This window comes from Coregonus clupeaformis, chromosome 21 (assembly GCF_020615455.1).
Source record: "Coregonus clupeaformis isolate EN_2021a chromosome 21, ASM2061545v1, whole genome shotgun sequence".
NCBI lineage: Eukaryota > Metazoa > Chordata > Actinopteri > Salmoniformes > Salmonidae > Coregonus > Coregonus clupeaformis.
The window spans coordinates 41,959,067-41,971,221 of record NC_059212.1 but is presented as its reverse complement, the minus strand read 5'-3'; the positions used below and the strand labels follow the sequence as shown (position 1 = coordinate 41,971,221).

At 46.8% G+C, this 12,155-nt stretch overlaps 2 protein-coding genes across 2 annotated transcripts in view; both read right to left on the bottom strand.

The window, feature by feature from the left end:
* The window catches only part of LOC121535661 (leukocyte cell-derived chemotaxin 1-like), a 28,260-nt gene extending 24,823 nt beyond the window's left edge, over window positions 1-3,437 (bottom strand). Inside the window, exons 1-2 of the mRNA XM_041842911.2 lie at window positions 3,278-3,437; window positions 2,890-3,030 (exon numbers count right to left, since the gene is read on the bottom strand). Coding sequence (XP_041698845.1) covers window positions 2,890-3,030; window positions 3,278-3,349 — 213 coding nt within the window. The 5' untranslated portion in view covers window positions 3,350-3,437. The remainder of the gene's footprint in view (window positions 1-2,889; window positions 3,031-3,277) is intronic.
* Window positions 3,438-4,862: 1,425 nt separating this feature from the next.
* Window positions 4,863-9,079, bottom strand: LOC121535660 (protocadherin-8-like). The gene is made up of 3 exons (XM_041842910.2): window positions 6,310-9,079; window positions 5,820-6,054; window positions 4,863-5,684 (listed from the first exon to the last, which is right to left on the bottom strand). Exons 1-3 carry the CDS (start codon window positions 8,725-8,727, stop codon window positions 5,335-5,337), a joined length of 3,003 nt encoding a protein of 1,000 aa, XP_041698844.2. The 5' UTR covers window positions 8,728-9,079; the 3' UTR covers window positions 4,863-5,334.
* Between the last annotated feature and the right edge of the window lie 3,076 nt (window positions 9,080-12,155).

The following is a 12,155-nucleotide window of genomic DNA, read 5'->3' as shown; positions in this document are numbered from 1 at the left end:
AGCCCGTAAAACGGCTGCCATTCCCTTCGGTGCCATTCCTTTGTGAAAGCATGGGCAGCCCCTTCTTTGCGAGTAAAATTCATTGGCTGATCCCTCCTGATGACCCGGCTGTCACGACTCCGACCGGGTCATCAGGTCATGCCAACAGGGTCATCTGGAGAGATCAGTCAATGAAGTTAGAAGTCCCGCCCAGCTGACTAAATCAAAATTGCAAAAATCCTCAATGGCGCTGCCCATGCTAACGCAGGCTTTAGGCCACTAGAGGACTCCATACAACTTCATGGCCAGGACATAGATTTATTTGGTAAGGTTTCAATTATTTCAACAAGACAACAACCCAAAACACTGCTCAAAATCTACCCAGGCATTTATGCAGAGGAACAAGTACAATGTTCTGGAATGGCCATCCCAGTCCCCAGACCTGAATATCATTGAGAATCTGTGGGATGATTTGAAGCGGGCTGTCCATGCTCGGCAACCATCAAACCTAACTGAAGTGGAGATGTTTTGTAAGGAGGAATGGTCCAAAATACCTTCATCCAGAATCCAGACACTCATTAGAGGCTATAGGAAGCGTCTAGAGGCTGTTATTTTAGCAAAAGGAGGCTCTACTAAATATTGATGTGATTTTTCTGTTGATGTGCCCAAATTTATGCACCTGTCTAATTTCGTTTTGATGCAGATTGCACATTTTCTGTTAATCCAATAAACCTAATTTCACTACTGAAATATTACTGTGTCCATCAGTTATTTGATAGATCAAAATGAAATTGCTGATCCAAACACCCAATTATTCATAAATGGAAATTGTCAGGGGTGCCCAAACTTTTTCATACGACTGTGTATATGTATTATCTGACAGAAAGAGAGAGGAAAAACAACAAATGAAGCCATGGCACATTTGACATGTTATGTTTATGTAATATTAAACATGTATCACTGCCTAACCCCTTCCAATAGGGTTAATAAAAACAGCTACAACTGCATAAGCAATACAACACTTCATCACAACTCTATCAGTTCACAACCAGCCAGCTTGTGTGTTTCTGTTCAACCAAACAAGATGTTCTGTTTTGCAACAGTAGTTGAGTGTAAGTGTGCCTCAAGGTTTAGAATGCACGGCATCACATCAGACAGCGACTGGGTGTCAGTTTGAAGTTGGTCGATGTGGCATGCGAACGGCTCCAGCAACTTCTGAAGCTGTTCTAGCTTGGTCCAGTCATACTCCGTGCTCGCCCTCGGATTTCTTCCCTGTTAGGTAGTGAAAGCTAGTGATAGCCATGCAGAAGCTATGCCTATGTGAAACATTGGCATCTACTGGCAGCATTTAGCTGCCAGATTCAGAAGCTTGAAAACCCAATTCAAAACACAGCTTGAAAACCCCATTTGATTTTTGAAGTTTAGAAGAAAGAAACTCAAACTAAACATAATTGATCATCTTTTTTCTTTACACTGAACAAAAAATATAATCGCAAAATGTAAATTGTTGGTCCCATGTTTCATGAGCTGAAATAAAAAATCCCCGAAATATTCCATATGCACAAAAAGCTTATTTCTCTCAGATTTTGTGCACAAATTTGTTTACATCCCTGTTAGTGAGCATTTCTCTTTTGCCAAGAAATCCACCCACCTGACAGGTGTGGCATTTCAAGGAGCTGATTAAACAGTGTGATCATTACACCTAGTTCTGGGGACAATAAAAGGCCACTTTAAAATGTGCAGTTTTATCACACAACAAAATGCCACAGATGTCTCAAGTTTTGAGGGAGCGTGCAATTGACATGCTGACTGCACGAATGTCCACCAGAGCTGTTGACAGATAATGTAATGTTCATTTCTCTACCATAAGCTGCCTCCAACTTAGTTTTAGAGAATTTGGCAGTACATCTAACCAGCCTCACAACCGCAGACCACGTGTAACCACGCCAGCCCTTGATCTCCACATCCGGCTTCTTCACCTGCAGGATTGTCTGAGGGGATTGTCTGAGGGGGGAGGAGTATTTCTGTCTGTAATAAAGCCCTTTTGTGGGGGGAAAATCATTCTGATTGGCTGGGCCTGGCTCCCAAGTGGGTGGGCCTATGCCCTCCAAGGCCCACCCATGGCTGCACCCCTGCCCAGTCATGTGAAATCCATAAATTAGGGCCTAATGAATTTATTTCAATTGACTGATTTCCTTATATGAACTGTAACTCAGTAAAATCTTTACAATTGTTCATTGTCGCATTTATATTTTTGGTCAGTTTATTTTAGTTCGTTTTGCAGTTAAATATAATAGTTTCAGTATAGTTCTAGTTTTTCAAATGTTTTCTTTTTTCTTTTTTCTTTAGTTTCATTTTTCTAAATGGTTTTCCCAATTTTAGTTTATATTTTAGTTTCAGTTTTCGTTTACTATGTGCGCGTGCGCGCGTGTGTGTGTGCGTGTGACAGAAGGGGGGGCGGGGATTCATAATGGGTTGGGGGGAGATTCATAATGGGTGAGTTTTGTTTACATTCCCCCATCCACATCCTAGAAACAGCAAGAAAAACAGGCACAGGCAGACACTACCCTGCATCCAAAGCCTACACAATTGAACGCATTGAAAAATTCCCAACAAAATGATTATGCTATTCTTGCTCAGGCAATGCATTTAAACTCATGCAGGCCTAAAGCTACCAAATTGATTAAAAACATATATTTTTAATGTAGCCTAGGCCTACCTCGCTCACACCTCTCGACCCCGGGACATCAGCAGGACCCTACGAGCCGCCCACCCTCAGTCTCAGAAACATACAAGGCTTCCATTCACCTATACCTCTAGACTCTTGAGAAACAAGAGTCGCTGGCTGGTTCAAGGAGCAATGTCTCTTGAACTCGCTATAGCCAAAGGGACTAATGTTTAAATGCTTACATGGTTGTCGTTGTTGTTCCAGAAGTTAAAAGCTCCGATAGCCCCGAACAGCAGCAGAATTGCCCCGGCGATCAGGACCACAATCCCGGTCTTCAGCAGGCGGCTGGTGGCAGCCGGTTTAACGGCCACAGCAGTGTATGCCTGCCATGAACACATCAATCATTTACACATGAAAGCCGCCTACACAGAGTTCAAGAAGTGTTAATAAAGTGTTTATAATGCGTTGCGCTTATAAAAGTCCAGCTCAACCACAACACCTCCCTCAGAATGAGCAGGTGTCTTCGTGGAATGTCCAAACAAAGTTTTCTGAGAGTAGTCTATCTGTCACACTTTACACGTTTCTGTTATTTAGAAACTAAAGCAACGATATATGATATAGGCTGCTTACCGGTGGCATAAACTGTTGCAGGTCATCCGGTCCCGCAAAGGCGATGGGCACTTTCTCTGAACTCCCGGCCATGGCTGCGAATGGGTCTGAGAGCCTGAGCAAAGGTCTCTCTCTCGCGCGCGCTTTCTTTCTCTCTCTCTCTCACTCTCTCTCTCGCTCTCTCTCTCTCTCTCTCTCTCTCTCTCTCTCTCTCTCTCTCTCTCTCTCTCTCTCTCTCTCTCTCTCTCTCTCTCTCTCTCTCTCTCTCTCTCTCTCTCTCTCTCTCTCTCCTCTCTCTCTCTCTCTCTCTCTCTCTCTCTCCTCTCTCTTTCTCTCTGGGAGTGGGCAGTGGGAACAAAACTGCCCATTCATGCGCGAGGCGTGTTATATTACCCGCCTGGGAAACGACACCGTGGAAGGTATGTGCGTTTTCAAATTCTGTCACTCTGTTGGCCTCGCGCCCTGCCTCGGAACAGGGGTTCCACAAGGAATGCAGAGTAGGACGATGTTATGAAGGAAGCCTTTCTTCAAATCACCCTGGAACATACAATGCGCTGTCAGAGAGTCAGAGGGGATACCTGAGCTGCTCTTACAGTAGTCTCTCTCTCTCCCTCTCACTCACATTTGCTCTCTCTCTCTCTCTCTCTCTCTCTCTCTCTCTCTCTCTCTCTCTCTCTCTCTCTCTCTCTCTCTCTCTCTCTCTCTCTCTCCCTCTCACTCACATTTGCTCTCTCTCTCTCCTCTCTCTCTCTCTCTCTCTCTCTCTCTCTCTCTCTCTCTCTCTCTCTCATCTCTCATCTCTCATCTCTCTCGCTCAGTTCTAACCGTGCCTAAGGTCAGCGGTGGATCCTGTGAAATTCCCTCCCAAATGCTTATGTGCACTGATTGAGCCATCATGACATGTTTTATTACCAAACATATTCATTACAGCATGTGGTTATAGGCGATAGTCAATCGATGCGTAAACAGTTCCCTATCTAAATGTACCAAGCGCGCTTTTATGTATCGGCGCGCATTTGGCACGGTGTGTTTTGATTGAGTAGTGTGCACAACTGATTATGATTATACGCCTTGAGGTGGTCCACAGACTCTATTAGACTCTTCTGACAGAGAAAGTAACCCCTAGAGACTATAATATGCTCAGAGGATTCAGTTACATTTTAATCTGATTGATTAGCTTGATTGGTTACAATTTTTTGCCTCTAGCGAGCACGTTGGCTAGACTGCCATATCGTTTTATTGGCAGTAGTCAAAGTCAATCATCAATCAAATGTGGACGAGATGACTAGACGGGGTTCGCCGATTGTATTCACTTTTCGGTGTTATTTCATCCCTCACTCCTAAACTGTCCTGTCACTGAACGTCAACTACTGAGCTCACAGCTTTTATAATAGCGACACCTCTCTGCTCCAAATTGCCGAATAGATAGGGCTATTAATTTAATTGTCAGAAGGAGCATAATGCCTTGATGAAGGATTATGCCTCTGTTTAATAATATAGAAGCCCTTTTTATTTAGCTACCTTATTCCTCTAAAACTAAGAGTAGCATGTCTTGCACAAATAGGCTAATGCATGAGTGAACAGAAGTCATGTGGGACAAGATTACTAACGTTTCAAAAAGGTATTTCAACTTTTATTTTCTTTCGAATATCGTGATACAAAATCTAAACAATTATTATTCATACATAGTTATCAACTTGATACATTGGGTCTCCTGCCTCAAACCCTGGTTTCTGGGCCATTTAAATAGTAGTCATGCCTTAGAATCAAGTATAATTACAATTCATATGTACACATCTTCGGTTTTTAATTAGGATTTTTATAAAAAATAAACTCTCTTTATGTACAAATCCTTGCATAAATTACACAGTATCTGTCCAACATAGTCTTAAAAGTGATTGGATAAAAACTCCAAATGTGACTTTTACAATGAAACACAAATATTATTTTGGATATATAAACTCATTTACATATTCTTCCCACAATAATCTCATACATTTGTAAGCAACATGTGATTCTCATTGATATGGTTTTATCAATTAAACAGATTTTTGGAATGCTGTGAATGAAGTTCTTTTTTAGACTTCATTGCTGGGACTGTAGACTGGGATAGTGATTTCACTCATCTCCTGAACTCTAATGGGTCTGGGAGGAGTCACCAGGACATAGTCATATTCCTTATGCAGCACTTTCTCATACACGCTCTGCAGGCCTGTTGTTTTGGGGATGTGCGCCTGGTAATAGTTGTCCCTCCGGAGTGAGTCGCGGGGCAGCGAGGCGGTCTTGGAAAGACTGTTGAAGGAGGAGAGGGTCTGGCCGGTGGTGGTGGGAATGGGTGAGGGACCAATGTGAGCACGGACAGCTGAGGGGCTCCAGCAGCGGTCAGAGTGGCCCAGAACCTTACACTCACTGGTACATGCCCATAGACCTGAGAGAGAGAGGAGGGAGGGGAAGAGGTTAAGCTACTTGTGCGACCAAACATAAAAGCAAAACTCCATACACACCGATTTCATTCAAATGACTGTAATGGTTATGATGATAAAGAAATAGAAGTGTCTCTTACCACTCTGGCCGCCCATGGGGGGTACCGGTACCCCCTCCTTCTTCAGATCGGTGCCACTGATGTCGCTGTCACTGTCGTTAAAGTCACTGTCGCCTTTCCCGCTGTCCTTCCCACTGAACGCGGGGTCTCTCGCGGAGATGGTGGTGTAGGAGTTGCCCTTCCAGATGGTGATTGGTCTGACCGCCTCTTTACCGTTATTGTAGCCGTTACCGTAGCCGGGCAGAGTGGAGTAGCCCTGTGGAGCAGAGAGAGAAACACACACATAGTTCAGCACCATGGACAGCAACACAATACAATAGCACTGTATGTGGCTGAGAGAGAGAGAGAGAGAGAGAGAGAGAGAGAGAGAGAGAGAGAGAGAGAGAGAGAGAGAGAGAGAGAGAGAGAGAGAGAGAGAGAGAGAGAGAGAGAGAGAGAGAGAGAGAGAGAGAGAGAGAGAGAGAGAGAGAGAGAGAGAGGTGGTAGGCCTAGATTAAAAACAGCATCTCACCTTGGGTTTGCTGTCCGGTTCATAGACGCATGGTGCCTCGCTCCCATCCTCTGAGGCGGAGCACAGGTCGCTGCTGCCAGTGTGTCCCCCGGTAAACCCCGGCTGGCTAGAGAAGGTGTGAGCTTCAAACCCTCCCACGGTTCCATGGAGCGGCAGCAGTGGGTTGTCGCTGTTGTTCTTGCCCCTTTCCAGGGTCTCCTTCTCCCCGTACGAGTCGGTGTCATCTCCAGTCTTGTCCCGTTTCCGCCGGTTGCAGGTGGTGGCAATGAGGATGATTGCTAACAGCAAGAGCGTGCAGCTCCCCGCCAGGACAACAATAATCACCACTGACAGGTCCCACTGTGCGTGCTCCCCCGCCTCCTCGCTGCCTGCCCAGTACACGGTCCTGTCGCTCGGCGGGGCACCCACAATGATGAGGAAGTGAAGCGTAGCGGTGGCGGTGAGCGCAGGTCTCCCGTTGTCACTCACCGTGACGGTCATGCGCAGGGTCTCGTCCACGTTGTGGCTGAGCTCGCGGTTGAGGTAGACCTCCCCGGTAGCTTTGTTAACGGAGAACACAGAACTCTCTCCAGAGGCCAGTCTGTAGGACAGCTCTGCGTTCACGCCCTCATCAGCATCTCGCGCCTCCACCCGGGTGATGACGTAGCCTGAGGGCGCGTCCCGGGGCAGCAGAATCTCAGCTGACCCATTATTGAGCACGGGCTGGTTGATGACAGGTGCGTTGTCATTCTGGTCCACTATCCTGACATGAACGCTTGTGGTTCCGGTGAGGGGCGGGGACCCACCGTCGCTGGCTGTGATGCGGAGCTCAAGCTGTTTCATGACTTCATAGTTGAAGCTCCTGAGTGCATAAAGGGAGCCGCTTGCAGGGTCCAGTGAGACAAACGTGGACACCGGGGAGCCCATGATGTAGGTGTCAGCGAGCTTGTAGCTCACCTTCCCGTTGTGGCCCAAGTCCATGTCCCTGGCGACAACAGTGGTGATGTAGGCCCCCGGGGCGTTATTCTCCACCACTGCCACTTCATACACAGGTTTACTGAACACAGGGGCATTGTCATTCTCGTCCATCAACCGGATGGTGTACTGGGTGATGGTTCTGAACGGTGGGGAGCCCAAGTCCTCTGCCACCACTGTTAGATTATACTCAGGGATCTTCTCCCGGTCCAACAGGCTCGTACTCACGATCATGAAGCTGTCCTCGTACGCCTGCTGCAGCCTGAAGTGGTCGTGGCCATAGAGCGTACAGTGCACCTGTCCATTAGCACCAGAGTCCCTGTCCGAGGTGCTGACTAGCGCTACAAAACTCTCGCGCGATGCAGCCTCCGTGATATAGGCGATTCCAGCCGTGATGGACGTCATAGGAGTGATGGAGATCTCTGGCGCGTTGTCGTTAACGTCCTGGACCTGCACCACTATCTTACAGATGGCCGGGCTTGGGTTCAGACCCAGGTCAGTCGCCTGGACGTCGAATTCGTACGTTTTCTTGCTCTCAAAGTCAATGGGGCGCTCGAGGGTGAGCTGTCCTGTTTTGCGGTCCACTCTGAAAAGTTGTCTTATCTCGGATGGCACCTGGTGACCGAACCCATACACCACCTCCCCATTCAGCCCCTCATCCGGGTCTTCTGCGTTCAGGTCCAGTAAGAGAAACCCTACTGGTGCATCCTCAGGGAGGTCCACTGTGAAACTGCTCCTGTCGAACACCGGGCTGTTGTCATTGTAGTCTTTCACCTTGACATTGATGCGCGTCTTTCCCGTGCGGGACGGGTTGCCGCCGTCCATAGCAACCAGCTCGAGCGCATAGGAAGCCTGAGTCTCACGGTCCAGCTCCTTCATGAGCACGAGCTCCGCATATTTAACCCCGTCGGCTCTGCTGAGCACGTCTATGGTGAAGTGACTGTTAACGGAGATCTGGTAGCTCTGAATGTAATTCAACCCCACGTCCTCATCCACAGCGAAGTCTAACGGGATCCGCGTGCCCACCGCTGTGTTTTCGGAGATCTCCAGACTCGACTCTTTCCGAGGGAACTCGGGGGAATTATCGTTGATGTCCTTGACCTCTACCTCGACGTGGATGAGTTTGAACTGCTCTTTGGAGAAGCTGACAACATCAAAGGCGACGAGGCAGTGAAGGGTGTGTTTACAGATTCTCTCTCTGTCAATTCTCTCTCCGATTGTCAGCTGTCCGTCGCTCTCCCTCAAACGGATAAAAGACGAGTTAAACTGCTTCATCATCCTGAAATTTGTCTTGGAGCCCGAGGAGGGGCTGGATGAAATGTCCTTGGCCAAGTTTCCAATGACAGTCGCCGGGGCGTCCTCCTCAAATGTCTCATACTTCACTGTCTTTCCCTGCGTGAGAGTGGACAGGACAGCCAGTGAGGTGCCCACCAGCACCCACCAGTTCCACCCTCTCATACCCATTCTGCCGATTTAACACAACTAAAATCCACTCAACTGGCTGCACTTAACTCAACTATTTATTTAAACAAAAGCACTTATCAAGTTGAATTTCGCCCTCTCTCGTTGGGCACGCCAGTTTTCTAATTAGGATGCTGAGATAATAAGCCCTTGATTTTAGAATGCGCTCACTGTCTCTTTCTCTCGCTGTGCACTCTCCGAGGTTTGCTCTCCCAGCGCGAGAGGGCTGCAGTGGCGGGAGGATTTATACGAGCAGCGCATGCAAATGAGCTGCACTGTGACCAATCCACGCATTGAAAACGAAAAGCGGACTTCTAAAAGACCCCTAAGCCTGTTTAGAGATTCCTGGACTGTGTGGAGAAAGTTGGCACAGCAATGTGGGCTCAACGTTCGGCTTGATTTAAAATGTTTAGTTTCCGTTGCTTGTTTATGTTGGTTGGTCTGTTAAATGAGTCTGCGCACAAACACACGTGGAGAACAGAGAAGATGCGCACTGCCCCTGAGCTAGAGGACAAAGCACTCGGGTAACAGACAGTAGCTAGCCTACAGTAGCCTATAAAGAAAAACATTCGTCATTATGGGCATAGCTATAGGACCTCGTCTATTGCTCTCTACTCTATGCCAGCCTAAAACGTATTGGATCATTGGGCTATTGATGCATTATCCCCTGGGTCATATCAGTTTCTTCACCAGAATATTGATACGTTTGGTTGGGGAGCTCTGAACAGAAGCCTATCCATCCCTTCTTCTAAAGGACCAATTATTAGGGGGAAATGTATTACATAGGCCTGTCCCATCAACCCAAAGAGCCCCTAAACCCTTTTAGAGGACAAATTCGTTTATCTGCAGCACCTCTCTCACCAAATCCTGAAGAAATGGTAGGCTACCACACCAGTTTTCTGTGATGGTTGTCCAATGTGCATGGCTATGTTATTGTCATTCATAATTCCATAACTCTATTCACCAAGAGCTGTGTAGATATTTTGATTAATTTCCCCCGTGTGTAATCCAATAACTGTTATCAGATCAGATTTGACTCAATAGCAACGGCTATATCCACTTTATCTACTTAAACATTGATTTTATTCTAATTCTGCCTCAGCCCACGAGATGTTGTGTGAGCGGGAGTGGAGATTCGTTAATGAAAGCCGGTGTACCGGGGCTATTTAACATGCGTGTCAGCGCCTTGCGCGCCTCTCTCCATAACCTCGTCTGCCAGAACAGAGCTGCGCAGGTGAAGAGACAAAACTCACTCACCCCCGCCAGTCACACACAGTCACATACACCCGTAACAAATAGGATTTGGCTGTAAACGCAGGGAGATTTATACGGATTTCAATAGTGAGATTATATCAAAGGCGTATGAAGCGCTCGTTAGCAGTGGCAATATAATGGCATGGTAGGACATCCCTTTAAGCAGCACCGGGTGTATTGTGCTCGTAAGCCGGCCTGTACGGACCCAAACCCCCGCTGCTCTTACACAGCCCTCCGCCTAACTGCAGCATAACGAGCCAGAGCCACATGCAGCCTTTGTCCGTCCCCCACCTTCGCCTGCCCCAGACCCGGCCACAACTCCTTTCATTAAACAGGAGACAGGGGATGAATCAGACTGGACATGGGGGTACCTCCTTTTAAAATAGGCCTACATTTAGAAAACGGTCTGGGCCCCGTGACGGGTCTTTAAGAGATTGTGGCTTTCTTTCCAGTAAGAAACAGACACAGACACACACACACGCAGCTCTAAGGCAACACTTTCCAGAAGGAACTAATATCAGTTGGCATCTTCTAAAGGTCCATCTGCCGCAGAATGTCAAATATTCTGATACCTATGAACTACTAGGTTACATCTGTGAGTGCGATCTGTTGGCTATATGGGACCGCCAGCCATACCAGAGAACAGCCTGTGAGAAAATACACTTGGGCAAAGTGTTTGCAACAATCAAATATAGGCTGCTTTGTGGAAACAAAAGCCTTAATCCAAACATTCTTTAATAAAAATGTTTAATTGGCCAACCTCTTTATTTGCAACAATCAAATATAGGCTGCTTTGTGGAAACAAAAGCCTTAATCCAAACACTCTTTAATAAAAAGGTTTAACAGGCTTTATATCCCTTCTAATGTAACTCAATACATTCTGTAGACTGATTCTAGCTGTAGGCCTTATTGCCTTACGGTGAGAAATGTTCTGTTTATTCTGTATTAGGCTGCGAAGGCCTGCATGCTGTAATATACTGCTCAGTGTTCTCACAGAGAGAGAGCGCAATCAAAGGCAAATTACACTGTGTAGAGTCTCACTTTGCGGATTATGTGTGAGAGAGATCCGTGTGTGTGTGTGTGTGTGTGTGTGTGTGAGAGAGAGAGTAAGTGTGTAAGAGAAAGAGAGAGCGGGAGAGAGAGAGAGGTTTGCTCTTAAGACCTCTTTAGATTCGCTTTAAAATGCTGGACAGACTTTCGGCAAACCCAAAGCTGCCTTTTATGTGAGCGTGCTTTCACTACTCCAGCTCTGACACTCGCACACACACCTCATTCTCTCACGTGATTGGTGTGTCACTCTCACCCGTCTGCACGCGAGTTCAACAATAGCAGAATTAGTGCGAGCCTCGCAAATCCCTTCTATTCTTCACGAGACGGATTAACATTTTCTTTAAAAATATTTTTTGCAGACCCGCACTCTCCCTCTCCTTCCTACCTCCTCCCTCTCTCTCTCATTGTCCCATTTGCTCTGGTGATTGCCCGGCATTTGTGGTGTGGAGTTCGTCGCCTGAACCTCGCCTCTTGTTGGGTTTAACTCATTGAGATGGAAATTAGGTGATTTAGGCTTCATTATCCGTCGGATGGGAAAGTATGCAGAGGAGTAGAGGAGGGGTGAGAGGGTTAGGGATGGAGGGGTACATAGGGATGTCCAAGATAATCGATCCTTGAGCTGTTGAGGCAGGCAGGCGGGCGCCCCTCTCGCGCCCCTTCAACCTCCCGCTAACCTTTGCTTAACTCGCGTGCCATCACATGCACACATCCTAATTAGTTCCTAACGTGATTCACAACTAATTATCTCATTATCATCTCTAACGGAGAGAGGAGACTCAAAAGGGTCCATTTGGGATAATACCTATCGACCATTGCTAAATACAGACAGTACAAATGTGTGAATGCCCCATCAGGCTCAACAGTTAGCCCTCGACTTAACCAGGTTAAAGAGAGGACCACTTGAAAGAGTATTGAGTCGTGTCCTCTAATTGACAGTATTTAGGCTCCAGATGTCGTGTGAATAGAGGCATCGGGACACAGAATGAGAATAAAGAAATATAAATTAGACTGTTTCAGGCACCTCCTTGAAGGCTTTTAAACCGTTGGCTCATAAAAGAGGAATTATCCTCAATGCATGGTTGGCTGAATAGTTTTACGTAGCCTATTACATCACATTTTACAGATAT

What these genes read in the sequence shown, in the direction of transcription:
- LOC121535660 (XM_041842910.2), bottom strand. Translation starts at nt 8,727, where the DNA reads ATGGGTATGAGAGGGTGGAACTGGTGGGTGCTGGTGGGCACCTCACTG. An exon ending in AACCGGACAGCAAACCCAAG is followed by an intron (nt 6,055 to 6,309) that starts GTGAGATGCTGT and finishes TCTGCTCCACAG; the next exon opens with GGCTACTCCACTCTGCCCGG. An exon ending in CCCCATGGGCGGCCAGAGTG is followed by an intron (nt 5,685 to 5,819) that starts GTAAGAGACACT and finishes TCTCTCTCTCAG; the next exon opens with GTCTATGGGCATGTACCAGT.